The sequence below is a fragment of the Lithobates pipiens genome, unplaced genomic scaffold, assembly GCF_037356315.1.
Source record: "Lithobates pipiens isolate NorthernLeopardFrog02 unplaced genomic scaffold, aLitPip1_a1.2 Scaffold_18, whole genome shotgun sequence".
NCBI lineage: Eukaryota > Metazoa > Chordata > Amphibia > Anura > Ranidae > Lithobates > Lithobates pipiens.
The window spans coordinates 306,121,478-306,135,885 of NW_027507758.1; the positions used below are offsets into that span (position 1 = coordinate 306,121,478).

Genomic DNA, 14,408 nt, shown 5'->3' on the forward strand with positions numbered 1-14,408 from the left:
AATGAGAAGAGAGAGGGGATGGGGCCAGGTCAGGGCTCTGTGTCTGAATGGACACAGGGAGCTGTGGCATGGCTCGGGTGCCCCCACAGCAGCAGGGCATTCAGCAGAAAGGAGGAGCCAAGAGTGCTGAATCTGGGCTCCTCTGTGCAAAACCACTGCACAGAGCAGGTAATTATAACATGGTTGTTATTTTTAACAATTTAAAAAAAACAAGACTTCACCAACAATACTGCATTTTCTTTTTTTGAGCACTATCATGTAATATGTTGTTCTTAGATGTAAGCATTATTATAATATATTTATTTTGATTACTTTTTGTTGCAGAGTTGTTGGACTTGCAACCATTGCCTGTGACAGCTTTGGGACATAGAGAATATGAAGCCTTGTACAAGTTTACACACTTTAACCCCGTTCAGACCCAGATCTTCCATACCCTGTACCACACAGACTCAAATGTTCTACTTGGAGCTCCAACTGGTTCAGGAAAGACTGTAGCAGCAGAACTGGCAATCTTCAGAATCTTCAACAAGTATCCAACATCTAAGGTATTGAACTTTAGCTTACTGTTATGTTTTAAAATTCTGTTTGTTGAACGTTTGAATATGTAGACTCTTTTTCCAAAGGCGCATTTATGTCACACTGACATGCAAAGAAAAATATAGTCTAAATTTGTTCAATTTCAAGCAAGTACTAGATTGGTGTAGAGGGAATCTTCATTATATACAAATGTCCTGTCAAGCACTATGAAAGTAACTGGTCAGATTTATTGTAAATATTATTCCAAAATGCTTAAATCTTTTGCTACATATAGTATATATATTTTTTGCAGTAAATTTATGACCTCCAGTTTAAGGGTTCATTACTTGACAGTGTGTGAAAAATTGATTTGTATCATGTATGTAGTAAGCAATACCATATTTTTCTTATTTCATAGGTGCTTTGATATTTTTATATTCCTGTAGTGCACATTGGTATGTGCACTAAACGTTTTAAAAAAACCCAGAAGAAAATATGCCTGAGTCATGCTACTCAAAGAGCAAAATCGTCAAAAGAAAAGATCAGTCAATTGCATTTTTTAAATGGATGAACTAAGGACTTTGCACTTGAAAACAGCACTGGTTTAAGGGGAACCTGTCTTGGGAAAAAAAACAAAAAAAAAACATAGGAAATGCCATTGTTAAGCTTTCCCTCTGGCCTTCATTTGTTTAACTCACTAATCCAAAGCCCAAAATAAATATGTAGACAAGGACCTCCTGACTTTTCTGATCTGCATACTTATTTTGGGTTAGTGATCCAGAAAGTATCAAAGCCAGTAGGTGAGCAAAACAGTCTGGCAGCTAGCATTTCAAAAGGTTGTAAGCAAAGGCAATCTCCATATTTCTCTTGTGACAGATTTACTTTAAAAGTTGTCTTCTGAATCAGTAAAGCCTTGTAAACATTTTATTATTTAACCCTTTCATGACTAAACCTATTTCTGACATTTGGTGTTAAAATCCATATTTTTTGCTAGAAAATTACTTAGTGTCCCCAAATATTATACATATTTTTAGCAGAGAATCTAGAGAATAAAATGCAGATTGTTGCAATATTTTATGTCACACTGTATTTGTGCAGCGGTGTTTTAAACGCAACTTTTTGGGAAAAGGGACACTTTCATGAATTGTAAAAAAACCAAACAGTAAATTTAGCCCAATGTTTTGTATAATGTGAAAGATGATGTTACACCGAGTAAATAGATACCAAACATGTCACGCTTTATAATTGCACGCTCTCGTGGAATGGCGACAAACTGTGGTACCTAAAAATCTCCATAGGCGATGCTTTAAAGTTTTCTTTTGTAAGGTTACCAGGTTAGAGTTACAGAGGAGGTCTAATACTAGAATTATTGCTCTCGCTCTGACGATTGCGACGATACCTCGCATGTGTGATTTGAACACCGTTTACATATGCTGATCACTTTTATTGCTGTCACAAGGAATGTAAACATCCCTTGTGACAGTAAAAGATGGTGACAGGTACTCTTTATGGAGGGATCGGGGGGGTCTAAAAGAAAAAAAAAAGTTCTCCCTCTGGCTGCACTGATGCCACTGTCACAATATGATTGCAGCTACCAGATCACGTATCCGTCAGCAGCGTTTCAAGGAACCATACCCAGACCTTGCTGCTTGGAAGATGTGTAACAAGCCTGTAGTTTTGCCTCTGACATTGGACTCTGCATGTGGAGCTCACACTTGGTATAGCAGTACAATGAAGTACAGTTAGTTACAAAGTGCTCTACAGGTCCAGGGCAGTAGAGATCCAAATCTCAGCAGTTCCAGACCTTGACGACCTTCTGCATGAGGGAGGGGGGGTATGCCTTTCCAAACTGGGCAAAGCAGGGAGTCCTTCCGTATTGGGCTTTTCCCTGGGAATAAGCTAGTACTGTGCATAGAGGAATAGGCAACAAGAGCAGATTAGGCCAGGAGCAGTGTGTGGCAAGGGATCTATGACACTTTTTGACATTTGTCGTAGCCAAGCCTAGTGTACACCACTTTAACGGTTTGTTGCTGTCAAACCTCCCTGCCTCTCTGACAAGATTGTCAGTGAGAGGCAGTGAGAGGGGACGACCCCCCCCCCCTGCCACCCTCCGGTGCGTCTACCAACTCACCACTTCCATCGGTGAGTCGGAGACAGAATCCGCCAGCCTCGGATGGTGACCATAGAGATTTCCAGTGGACCAGTTGGTCACCGGAGTCTCTATGATCGTTCGGAGGCCGGGCGCGATGTTATGACATCGCGCTCGGCCTCTGCCTTCAAGCGAATGGCGCTACCTCAGCTGGGAAGCCGTGATTGTTAATTTATTTATTTTTTTATTTCAGGCTTCCCAGCCTAGAGGTGAGGTGTGGGGTCTTATTGATCTCATATCTCACTGTAAAGAGGACCGATTATGGCATATTCCTATTACAAGGGATGTTTACATTCCTTGTAATAGAAATAAAAGTGATCTTTTTTTTTTTTTTGTGTCAATAAAAAAAAAAAAGTAAAATTAACAATAAAAAAAAAATGTAATCGCCCCTGTCCCCAAGTGCTCACATGCAGAGGCGAACACATATGTAAGTCCCTTCCCACATATGAAAATGGTGTTCAAACCACACATGTGAGCTGCGAACATTAGTGCGAGTCCAATAATTCTAGACATCACCTATGGGAATTTTACGTACCGAAGTTTGGCGCCATTCCACGAGCATATGCAATTTTGAAATGTGACATGTTGGGTATCTATTTACTTGGCGTAACTTCATCTTTCACATTATGGAAAAAAATTGGGCTAACTTTAATGTTTTTTTTTTTTTAAGCATGAAACTGTTGGTTAAATCCCTCTCTTTAACATTTACTCCTAATAATCATCTGCTTTACTTGTTTGTGTATAGGCAGTCTACATAGCTCCTCTGAAGGCTCTAGTCCGTGAAAGAATGGAGGACTGGAAAGTGAGAATAGAGGAAAAGCTTGGTAAAAAGTAAGTGTCTTGTCAAATTCAATTTGATATTATCAGAAGCTGTAGTTTCATCTCTTTACATTAAGCCTGCTGTATGTTGCAAAAATTCCTCATTGCTTTCCATTTTTTTCCTTCAATTTCAATATTTCTGTTTCTTGTTAAATTATAAAGATTTTATTTTATTACTATACTTATATTTTAAATGAACTACGTGTTTAGGTATAATGTTTGTTTTCTTCAGAACAATTGTGCATAGAACTAAAAACACGATGAACTAAATATACAGTAACAATGTGCTCTTAATTCACCAAAAAAAAAACATTAATTTAAACATTCAAAACAAGAAGTCCTAAAATTGCATGTAGTATTTTACAAAAATATATTATAATTAAATTAAAGCCCCCAAAAACGTTTAGTCTCTACAATAAATTTGTATTACATTAGAGCTGCTAGAGGGGCAGCTAGGAGACTGATAGGATGGGTAAGACTTTTGAATTCACAGTGGCTCTTCTTGTCATTGCAGTAAATGACAGGTTAGACCAAGCAACCAGCTGGCAAAAAATCATAAAAGTGTTTTTTTTTTTTATATACAGCTCTGTAATTTGATTTTGGAGGATATTCCCAACATCACTGTGTGAAAAGATGCATTCAGGTTTACAGGGACTTTAATAATTACTAAATAAGCACACCCCATAGAAATTGTTGACTTTTGTACCTTATTTGAACACTCAAACTATAAATCTAGATTCAGATACCTACATATCTAGGTGATATACTTGAACAAATGTCAAAAGCATTGGTATGTTTTCATTTTTCAAGATCTAAAAGAATAAAATTGCATATTTGCCATTTGAACAAAGTAAATACATCCCATTCTTTATCACCACTTCAAATACATTAGAATAAGTTCAGGGTTTCAGATTAGGTGCCAATGGTTAGAAGCTCAAATATCTACAGTCCAGTATTCTTTATGCTACTGATAGCAGCAGTCATCCAATAAAAGATCAACGGATTTCTCCAACACCCTCAGACAGAAAGTTGTGGATGCTTATGAGTCTGGCTGGGGATTTAAAAATATTGCCAAATGATCTGAAATCAGTCATTCCACAGTAATCTGTAAATGGCATAGATTTCAAACTACTTCTAATTTGTCCATTGCTAGCCATCCTAGCAAATTCCAACCCAAAAGCTTACCTCTGCATGATAATATAAGTATTTAAGAATCCAAAAATATCATTGTGGGTTGCTCAGGTAACTCTTGCAACAGAGTCAAAGTGCATACATATACAACTAGAGATAAATTGCATCAATTCAAACTGCATGAGGGGTGTGTTAAGAAAAAGTCTTTGCTGTCAAAAAAGAACACTAGACCAAGATTACTGTTTGCCACTAAACTTTTTGGCAAATGCCAGACTCTCTGAAACCACATGCTGAAGACTGATCAATCAAAGATAGAGTTGTTTGGCCACAGTAACAGTGGATATGTTTGTCGCAAATTGAAGACAGTACTTGAAGTTGAAGCAACCGTGAAGCATGGTGATGAAAATGTTATGGTTTTTGGTTGATTTGTGGCTTCAAGGCCTGGGAAGCTTGCAGTCTTCAAGCAACTTATAGCAACTGTGAAGCATGGTGGTGAAAATGTTATGGTTTGGGGTTGCTTTGGCGCTTCAAGGTCTGGGAAGCTGGCAGTCATTAAGCTGACTATTCATCCTGCATCATATCAAAGGGTGCTTGATGAGAATATAAGGCCATGTGTCCAAAAGCTAAAGTTAAACCAGAAATTATTCTTTATTTTTCATATATCATGCGACATAGAGTCAGGCTAATATTCATTACCTGCTGGGTTACACTCCATCTCCAGGTGAATGGACACTAGTAGACCAAAGGTCTTTAGAAAGGAAGTGATCTCCTATATAACTCCTCCCATACAGGAAGTACTTAAGTTTTTTTTATACTGTTATACTCTTTATACTGTTCTTAAATGAATCAAGGGATTGACCGATTGGATCCATTTGACACAGGCTTTATATGCTTAGATAAATGGTACCCAAGCCTCGCAAAGAAGACTCAAGATCCTGTGAGGTTTTGCCTGTAATGCAGCCTCCGGGCGTTGGACCCTGTGACACCACAGCACTAAGGCATTCCTGCGGGGGGCTGTAGAGATCCAAGGGAGGGGACCCTAAACATGAAAAGGGTACCCAGTCCTTGAAGGTCCTCAAGTGATAGCAACCCACTGTGATGGGTGAAGTTTGGGCTCTTAGTTTCTAAGCTGCCCTGCGCTGGATGGGTAAGGGAAACCCCTTTACTTATTATTATGGGGTGTCCCAGTGATTGTAACAATCAGTCAAGCTAGCTAAGAGGCTAGACACTTGTGTGTGATAACTATACAGAGGAGTTTTGGGCTAGCTGTGGGTGTTTGCAAAGTGTACCTTTTTTGCTTGTGTCTGGCTGTTTTTTACCTGTATGATGGTGCACAACAGTTTCACCATTTCGCCTTCATTCACCGTGGCACATGTGCATTGGCAAGAGTGCCGCTGTGCTTAGCAGTTTTTGTTTGGCCTCGCCACACATGCGCAGTAGCCTTTATCTGGGTGCACCAAGATTTGCATCATACGCAAACATAGCCACACCCATTCGCCAGGGCCACACGCAATGGTCGTTCTGCGGCTTGGGGGCATATGGGCTTGGTGAGCCCTATTAAAGGGTCTCCCTTATGTGGTGCTTTAATATTACACCCAAGTACTCTATTTTTGTGGCTAGTAAATGTCTTCAAAAAAGAAGAGCGGGACTAACACTACAGGGAAAAGTACACCTATGTCGTCAGTAGCTCCTGATGAACCTAGTCGTATCCCTAGTGTTGTATCCCCTGAAGGACCAGAGGCTTCCAGGCAATCTGAGCCACTGTGCCTATCTGGTATTGTGCCTACAGTCAACGCTGCTGCTTCACCCTTTATCACCAAGGATGAACTCTCCTCGGCCCTAGCCGAATTAGAGCACAGGATTGCTGGCATGTTCGCCTCCATCCTGCAGGGTGGCAAGAAGCGTGACAGATCCCCCTCCCCGGAGCCTCCTAGTCTGAAGCAGGAATGGGTTGAGGATGGGGAAGAGCTTAAAGCTCAGGATTCTGTGGAGGGCCCTGCACATGAGTCTGCTTCTGAGCAATCTGGACAAGATATCCATTTGATGTCTGCCTCTCAGTCGCAGAGGCTTTCCTGACTCTGACCGAAAATGGTTTGTTCTGTCTTTAATTTGCCTCTTGCAGAGGTGATTGAGCCCCCCTGGTCCTCTTTGGGATCTCGGAGGCCTCTTCAGGCCACACAGGCTTTCACCCTACACCCCCTGTTGGAACAGATGGTGTATGCTGATTGGGATTATCCTGACAGGATTTTTGTTCCCTCTAAGAGGTTTTCCCTTTTATATCCCATGGATGAAAAGTTAATCAAAAAATGGAGCAGGCCAGCCGTAGATGCAGCAGTTTCTTCCTTAAACAAGAACTTAACTTGTTCGGTAGATAACACACAGGGCTTGAAAGACCCTGTTGAAAAGAAATTGGAGTCATTATTAAAGGTTCCCTTTTCTTTGGCCAGTTCAGCTATTCAGCCAGCTGTTGCAGAAATTGGTATCTGCTAGTCCATAATGGATGATCTGCCTGAAAGTAAGACATATTCCTCGAGAGCTGTGTTTTGCTGTAGACGCCTTAAAGGATTCAATACAGCAGGTTTCTCGTTGGGCTCTCTTGTCTTTGCATAATGTATGCACAGATTTTGTGGCTTAAGAACTGTTCAGCCGAGCTTCCTTGTAAATAGTTATTGGCAGGTTTCCCTTTTCATGGGGAATGTTTATTTGGTGATCATTTGGACAAATATATCCAAAATATTTCTGGAGGGAAGAGTTCTCTAATTCCTGTGTAGAAAAGCACCAGATATCCCTTGTTTAAAACACCAGGGACTGCTTCCTCAAATGTCTCAGCGTCAAGGCAGTTCGGCCGCCAACAGGGCACTAGGGCCAAGGGCAAGCTGCAGGGCCAGAACCAGAAAAAGCCCTGGGTCCAAAGCTCTTCTAAACCCAGCATCAAGCCCTCCTTTAGAGGGGACACCCCGACTCCATAGATTGTGGGGAAGGATGCTGCACTTTACGGACATTTGGAGATCAATAATTCAGGACGAATGGGTCACCTGAATTATATCTCGTGGTTACAAGCTGGACTTGTGGGGGTTTCCCCCTCAAATGTTTTTAAGATTGAGCGTTCCCCAGATCCTCCAAAAATAAACTTATTGTATCAGGCACTATATCATCTAGTACATCAAGGAGTGATTGCAGAGGTTTCTGGATCTGAAAGGGGCACAGGGTTTTACTAAAACCTGTTTAAGGTTCAAAAACCAAAGGGGACACAAGGCCTATTTTGGACCTAAGATCCCTGAACAAGTATCTACTGATCAAGTCCTTTCGGATGGAGTTTCTAGTTGCTAGTAGTAGCCTCACTCCAGAGGGGAGACTTTCTAGCCTCTATCAATATAAAAGATATGTACTTACACGTACCTATCTTTCAGCCTCATCAGAGGTTCCTACGTTTTGCAGTAGAGGAACGTCATTTTCAGTTTGTGGCTCTACTCTTTGGACTTGCTACAGCTCACCGGATGTTTACAAAGGTCCTAGAACCAGTACTGGGTCTTTTAAGGGCCCAAGGAATCCTGGTGCTTGGTATCTGGATGACCTCCTGCTCAGAGATCACTCAGTACAGGCTCTAGAACAGAGCATAATATGCACAGTGTGGTATTTATAAAGCTTCGGCTGGATCATAAATACCGAAAAGTCAGCCTTGAAGCCAGCTCAAAGTCTAAAGTATTTACATCTGATCCTAGATACAGTTCAAGCAAGAGTATTCTTGCCTCCCTGAAGGTTCAGGCGTGTCAGATAAGGGGTACCAGACAACACTCCATTTGGCTTTGTATGAGTCTTCTAGGGAGGGTGATACCCTCCTTTGAGGCCCTATGCCCATTTCCATTCCAGGCCTTTACAACAAAACATCTTGTTGGCTTGGAACAGAAAAGGACAAGCCCTGGATTATCCAATGTGCTCGGGCACGCTTGAGCCTAAACTGGTGTTTGCAGGATCAGAACGGGCAAAAGGGAAAATCCTTTTTCCCAGTAACTTGGAGAGTACTGACTACACATGCCAGTCTCACAGATCAGTGGAAATGGTTAGGGACAGAACAGATCCTGGCCATCAATGTCCTGGGATTACAGGCAGTACATCTGGCCCTACGGTCCTTGATGTTGGAGCTTCAGGAGTGCCCTGTCGAGGTTCAGTCTGACAGTGCCACTGCAATGGCCTATATAAACCACCAAGGTGAAGGAGGTGAACCACATACTAGCCTAGGCAGAGGGACATGTGCCGATTCTATCGGCAGGCCATATCCCAGGAGTAGAGAACTGGAAGGCAGATTATCTCAGTCGCCAGCTGATCTGCCCGGGCTAATGGTCCCTACACCCAGGGGTGTTCCAGGAAATTTGCCAGCGTTGGGGATGGCCAGAGGTCGACCTATTGGCATCCAGGTTCAACAACAAGCTACAGCAGTTTGTGTCTCGAACAAGGGATCCTCTGGCAATCAGAGCAGATGCTCTGATAGTTCCATGGAGTCTGTACTCCCTGGTTTATGCTTTCCCTCCAATCCCTCTCCTTCCACATTTGTTGCACAGTATTCAGAGAGAGGGGCTTCCGGTCATTCTGGTGTCACCAGCCTGGCCGAGAAGGCCCTGGTTCCCTCAGTTTGTGAGACGCTTCCACATCGCCCCGATCTACTGTCTCAAAGCCCTATATTCCACCCCAATTTACAGTCTCTAAATTTGACGGCATGGCTATTGAAACCAGAATGCTGAAGGGCCATGGCATCTCGAGACCAGTAGTGTCTACCCTAGTGAATCCTAGAAAAGCTGTCACTAGGAAGCTTTATCATACGGTCTGGAAGACTAATATTGCTTGGAAAATGGTATCCTCGGAAATACGTGATTGGGAGAATTTTCTCTTTTTTTACAGTCAGCTGTGGAAATCAGATTTGAGTATAATCAGAGGTCAGATTTCGGCCTTGTCAGTATTGTTCCGAAGTCCTATAGTATCCCATTCGTTAGTCCGAACCTTTATGCAGGGTGCGACTTGTTTGCTTCCCCCGTTTAGGTCACCTATGTGTCCTTGGGAGTTAAACTTGGTGCTATATATCAAACAGATGGTACAGCGCTCTAACTAAAATAAAATGATTACTAACATATTAAAATTAATAAAAAGTCCAAAGATAGCTTTTGAGTCAAAAAGTCCACGTGAGGAATCTTCAGTGGTATACAGTCAGTTCATGCATAAAGTGACTTAGTGCCAAGGGGGGGACCACCACCAATGGTAAAATTGGCTGCTCACCTCATCGTATGGACCCTTTAAATTACAGAGGGTCGTATGCACTTAAATATCAACTCATCCAATCGCTGTACTCCTCTCCGACAATATCCGACCAAATATCCGTCCGGAGATCACGTGACGTCACCCGCGGTCATTGATCATTTTAAAGATCGTATGAAGCTTCGTTATTGTAAGTGTGTTTTTTATGTATATTCATCATTAAAACGTTTTTCTATGGAGAGCACTATGGCCTGTCTTTCTATCCACATGGTCTGAGGAATTGTGAATACTGCTATATACCGATCCAGTGTGGGTATTCCACGAACGTGTCAGTTCATTTGACTCTGAATAGGAGAAAGCTGTGTTTTCGTTTGTGAATTGGTCGGATATTGTCGGAGAGGAGTACAGCGATTGGATGAGTTGATATTTAAGTGCATACGACCCTCTGTAATTTAAAGGGTCCATACGATGAGGTGAGCAGCCAATTTTACCATTGGTGGTGGTCCCCCCCTTGGCACTAAGTCACTTTATGCATGAACTGACTGTATACCACTGAAGATTCCTCACGTGGACTTTTTGACTCAAAAGCTATCTTTGGACTTTTTATTAATTTTAATATGTTAGTAATCATTTTATTTTAGTTAGAGCGCTGTACCATCTGTTTGATATATTGTATTTTGGGATTTGGTAATTGATCCTTGGTGTCCAGCAGCTTTTCGTAAAGGGGTTGTACTGCGCTGATTTTTTCTGTATTTATATTTAAACTTGGTGCTGTCTGTGTTACAGAAACAACCATTTGAACTTATCAAGAAAATTCCATTAGACTTGCTGTCATGCAAGTTAGCCTTCCTGATAACCATCACTTTGGCTAGAAGGATGTTGGAGTTGGTGGCCCTTTCGTGTAGGGAACCATACTTGAGCCTTCACCACGACAGGGTCATGTTATGACCTGTTCCATCTTTTTTGCCAAAAGTAGCGTCAGCCTTTCATTTAAATCAGGACGTTATGTTGCCTTCTTTTTTCTTTCAGCCTCGCTCGGCGTAAGAGATTCTGCCCGATGTTGTTCGGGCAGTCAAGGTTTATTTGTCTAGATCTGTGGTGATCCTAGGAATAAACTCCTTTTTTGCTTTACCAAAAGGACCCAAGAAGGGACAGGTAGCTTCCAAGACTTCCGAGACTTCCATTGCCAATTGGGTCCATCAATTGATCATTCAGGCCTATGGTCTAAAAACATAAAGCTCCTCCCTTTAGGGTGAGAACTCATTCTACCAGGGGTGTAGGAACCTCCTGGGCTTTTTGCCATCAGGTATCTGTGGCTCAGATTTGTAAGGCTGCTACCTGATCTTCAGTGTATATGTTCACAAAATTTTATGAATTGGATGTTCGAGCAGCCGAAGATTTGGGTTTCAGCTGCAGTGTACTGTGGGCTTCCATATAAGTTCTGATGGCTATTATTTGGCAGGGGTCTCCCTCCCCTCAAGGCTATTGCTCTGGGACGTCTCAGCAGGTAATGAATATCAGCCTGACTCTGTATCCCATGATGTATGAAAAAGAAAATAGGATTTTTTTGTCATACTTACCTGTAAAATCCTTTTCTTTCAGTACATCATGGGACACACAGATCCCTCCCCTCTTTTTGAGGATTTAGTTCTTTGCTACAAAACTGAAGTACTTCCTGTATGGGAGGGGTTATATAGGGGATCACTTCCTGTCTAAAGTCCTTTGGTCTACCAGTGTCCATTCAAATAGAGTATAACCCAGCCGGTAATGAATATTAGCCTGACTCTGTGTCCCATGATATACTCAAAGAAAAGGATTTTACGGGTACGTATGATTAAAAAAATCCTATTTTCAACACAATAATGACCCAAAACACTAGCAAAACAATCAAGGAAGGGCCTAAGGAAAAAAATGTAGAGTGTTATGGACTTCCCTAACTTTTGGTTTCTAGTTACTTTTTGTAGGTGATTTGGAAACAGGCATTTCATGCAAGGAAACCCACAATCACCGTGCATTTAAAATAATTTTGCACAGAGATGTGGTTAATATAACTTTGGATTTAAAAATAAATCACTAGATGTTCATGTCAAAAACTGGTGCGTAGTTATAAAATGCCTGAAAAAGTAATTGCTGCTGCAGAAGACAATAGCTGCTTTTGTTGCTTACTTTACCACAGTACATCATGATACATCTACATCACAGTACATCTATTGATATTTTTGTTGAATAAATAATTAAAAAGTCAAATTAGTTTTTTTTCAAGTATATTGTCTTAATCTGTCAGTATTGTTTGAACAAAGATCTAATGTTTGCCTCTTCAAATATGTTTAAAAAAATAGTGAACAGTTCCCATGGTTCCATACTTAAAGTAGTATTAACCCTCAGAATTTTTTAGCTGGACACATTACGCAAAATAAAATAAACTTTATCTATAAACTATAAGGGAGTGGAAAAAGCTAAGTAAGGCAAGGAATTATCAACGCACCTCATCCCAGTTATAACAAATAAAGAAAAGCGAGAGGAGACAGACGGGACTGTTACGGTGCTAATAATAGTAAGAGAAGAGTATATAAATGTATAGATAAAAGAGAATATTTTTTTTTTTTTTTTTTTTTTTAAATTGTATTTTTATTGAAAATATAAAGATAACAATAACAAAGTGTTGGCATAAATGCACAGGTAAACAGTAAGTCCATCAAATAAAACAAATCAGAAACAGCGAGGGGGGGGGGGAGGAGAGGGGAGGGAGGAGAGGGGAGGGAAGAAAGAGGAGGGGGGGGGGGGTAGGATATTTCAGCACATTCTGTATATCCTCACATTAATTAACAATTATTTGTGGTACAAAACAGCAATCGTCACAATCAAATAGGCATAGGACAGTGAGCAGGAAATGTGGAAACTTCATTCCTTTAGAAGGGCATAGAACAGTGTGAACGTGCAATTTGAGCCTTAAACTTAGCGTAGGAGGTCCAAACTCAGAAAACTATATTAAGTAGCAGTATATAGTTTAGAGCGATACCACAGATCCCAAATCATTGAGAACTTAGGCATAGTGTCATGGACTATGGCCGTAAGCTTTTCCATACGGCCGATATGTTCTAGGTTCTGCAAGACCTGGGGGAGAGTGGGTGGGGAACGTGATAGCCACCGTGTAGGGATAGCTCTCTTAGCTGCTAACAAAATAAAGGTGGCAAGCTTCTGAGCATGTCTAGAGAGTCCAGGAATCGGCAACCCTAGTAAGAAATACAGAGGGTCTAATGGGAGGGAAATCTCCAACAAGTCTTGGACGAAGGTTTGTATTGTAATCCAAAATGGACGGATCAATGGGCATGCCCAGAAGATATGGAAATGGGAACCTATATCTCCCCGACATCTCCAGCACATCGCAGGAGTCTTGGGATCATATTTATTTAAATTTTCAGGCGTTCTATACCAAAAGAGCAGAATCTTGTAAGCCGTTTCCTTCTGTTCCACACAGCGGGATGTCTTAGAGACGGCCTCCCAGATTCTCTGCCATTGTGGGAGTAGGATGGGATGTTCTAACACTTGCGACCACTTACGCATATATGAATGAGAAGATTCCGTAAGGGGCACCGATTCATGGAGTATTCTATAAATGTCAGTGATTAAATGGGCCTGGTATGGGCCCTGAGCACATAAAAATTCAAATGGAGTTGGCTTATCAAGACAGAGAGTGGGGGATTTAGAAGCAAAGTAGTGTCTGATTTGCAGATAGGAGTGGAAGAGTTGTTTGGGAATTTGGTGCTGTTTCTGCAAGTCCGCGAATGATAGAAGCCTCCTGGTGAGCGGATGCACTATATTGCGGAGTTGAAACAAACCAGCTTCAGACCAAGGAATCACTCTATCATATGCTAGGCTGTCTGGGATATCTGGATTAAACAGTATGTTTAGCAAAGGAGGGCATTGGGAAGCCAGAGGAAACAACTTTAGGCATTTCCTCCAGATTTCCAAGGAGAACAGCATCGGGGCCAGACAGATGCTACGAAGTGGACCCATGGAGGTTTTAAGGTCTGCCCAAAGCATGGCACAGATGTGTGCAGGCCTGGTGATGCTCATCTCAATTTCAGCCCATACTGTGGGGGCTTTCCGGGATGACCAGGTAATAACTGGTTTAAGGTGTGTAGCATAGTAATATTTGATCAGATCTGGGGCTCCCAGACCTCCACGCCATTTAGGAGCCAACATCACCGAACCTGCAACCCTATGCGCTCGATAATGCCAAATGAAGTTAAGAAAAGCTCTTTGGACAGCCTTAAGTTGGGACATAGGGATTGGGATTGGAAGAGTATCAAAAAGGTAGAGGAGTCTAGGCATCACTGACATTTTTAGGACATTGATACGACCCAAAAGTGAGAGGGGAAGCGAATCCCATTGCTTCAAAAGCCTAGCAATGTCACGAAAAAGTGGGGGGTAGTTAGCCGAGTATAAGGTCGAATAGGAGGGAGTAATGTTAATCCCCAGGTACTTAATGGAGTCTGTGCACCAGTGAAAGGAATAGTTGTCTTGCAGTATTGTGAGAGCAGAA

General features: G+C 41.7%; 1 protein-coding gene across 1 annotated transcript in view; it reads left to right on the forward strand.

The window, feature by feature from the left end:
- The window catches only part of ASCC3 (activating signal cointegrator 1 complex subunit 3), a 1,010,279-nt gene that overhangs the window by 774,411 nt on the left and 221,460 nt on the right, over positions 1-14,408 (forward strand). The window contains exons 25-26 of the mRNA XM_077487192.1: positions 325-545; positions 3,411-3,496. Coding sequence (XP_077343318.1) covers positions 325-545; positions 3,411-3,496 — 307 coding nt within the window. The remainder of the gene's footprint in view (positions 1-324; positions 546-3,410; positions 3,497-14,408) is intronic.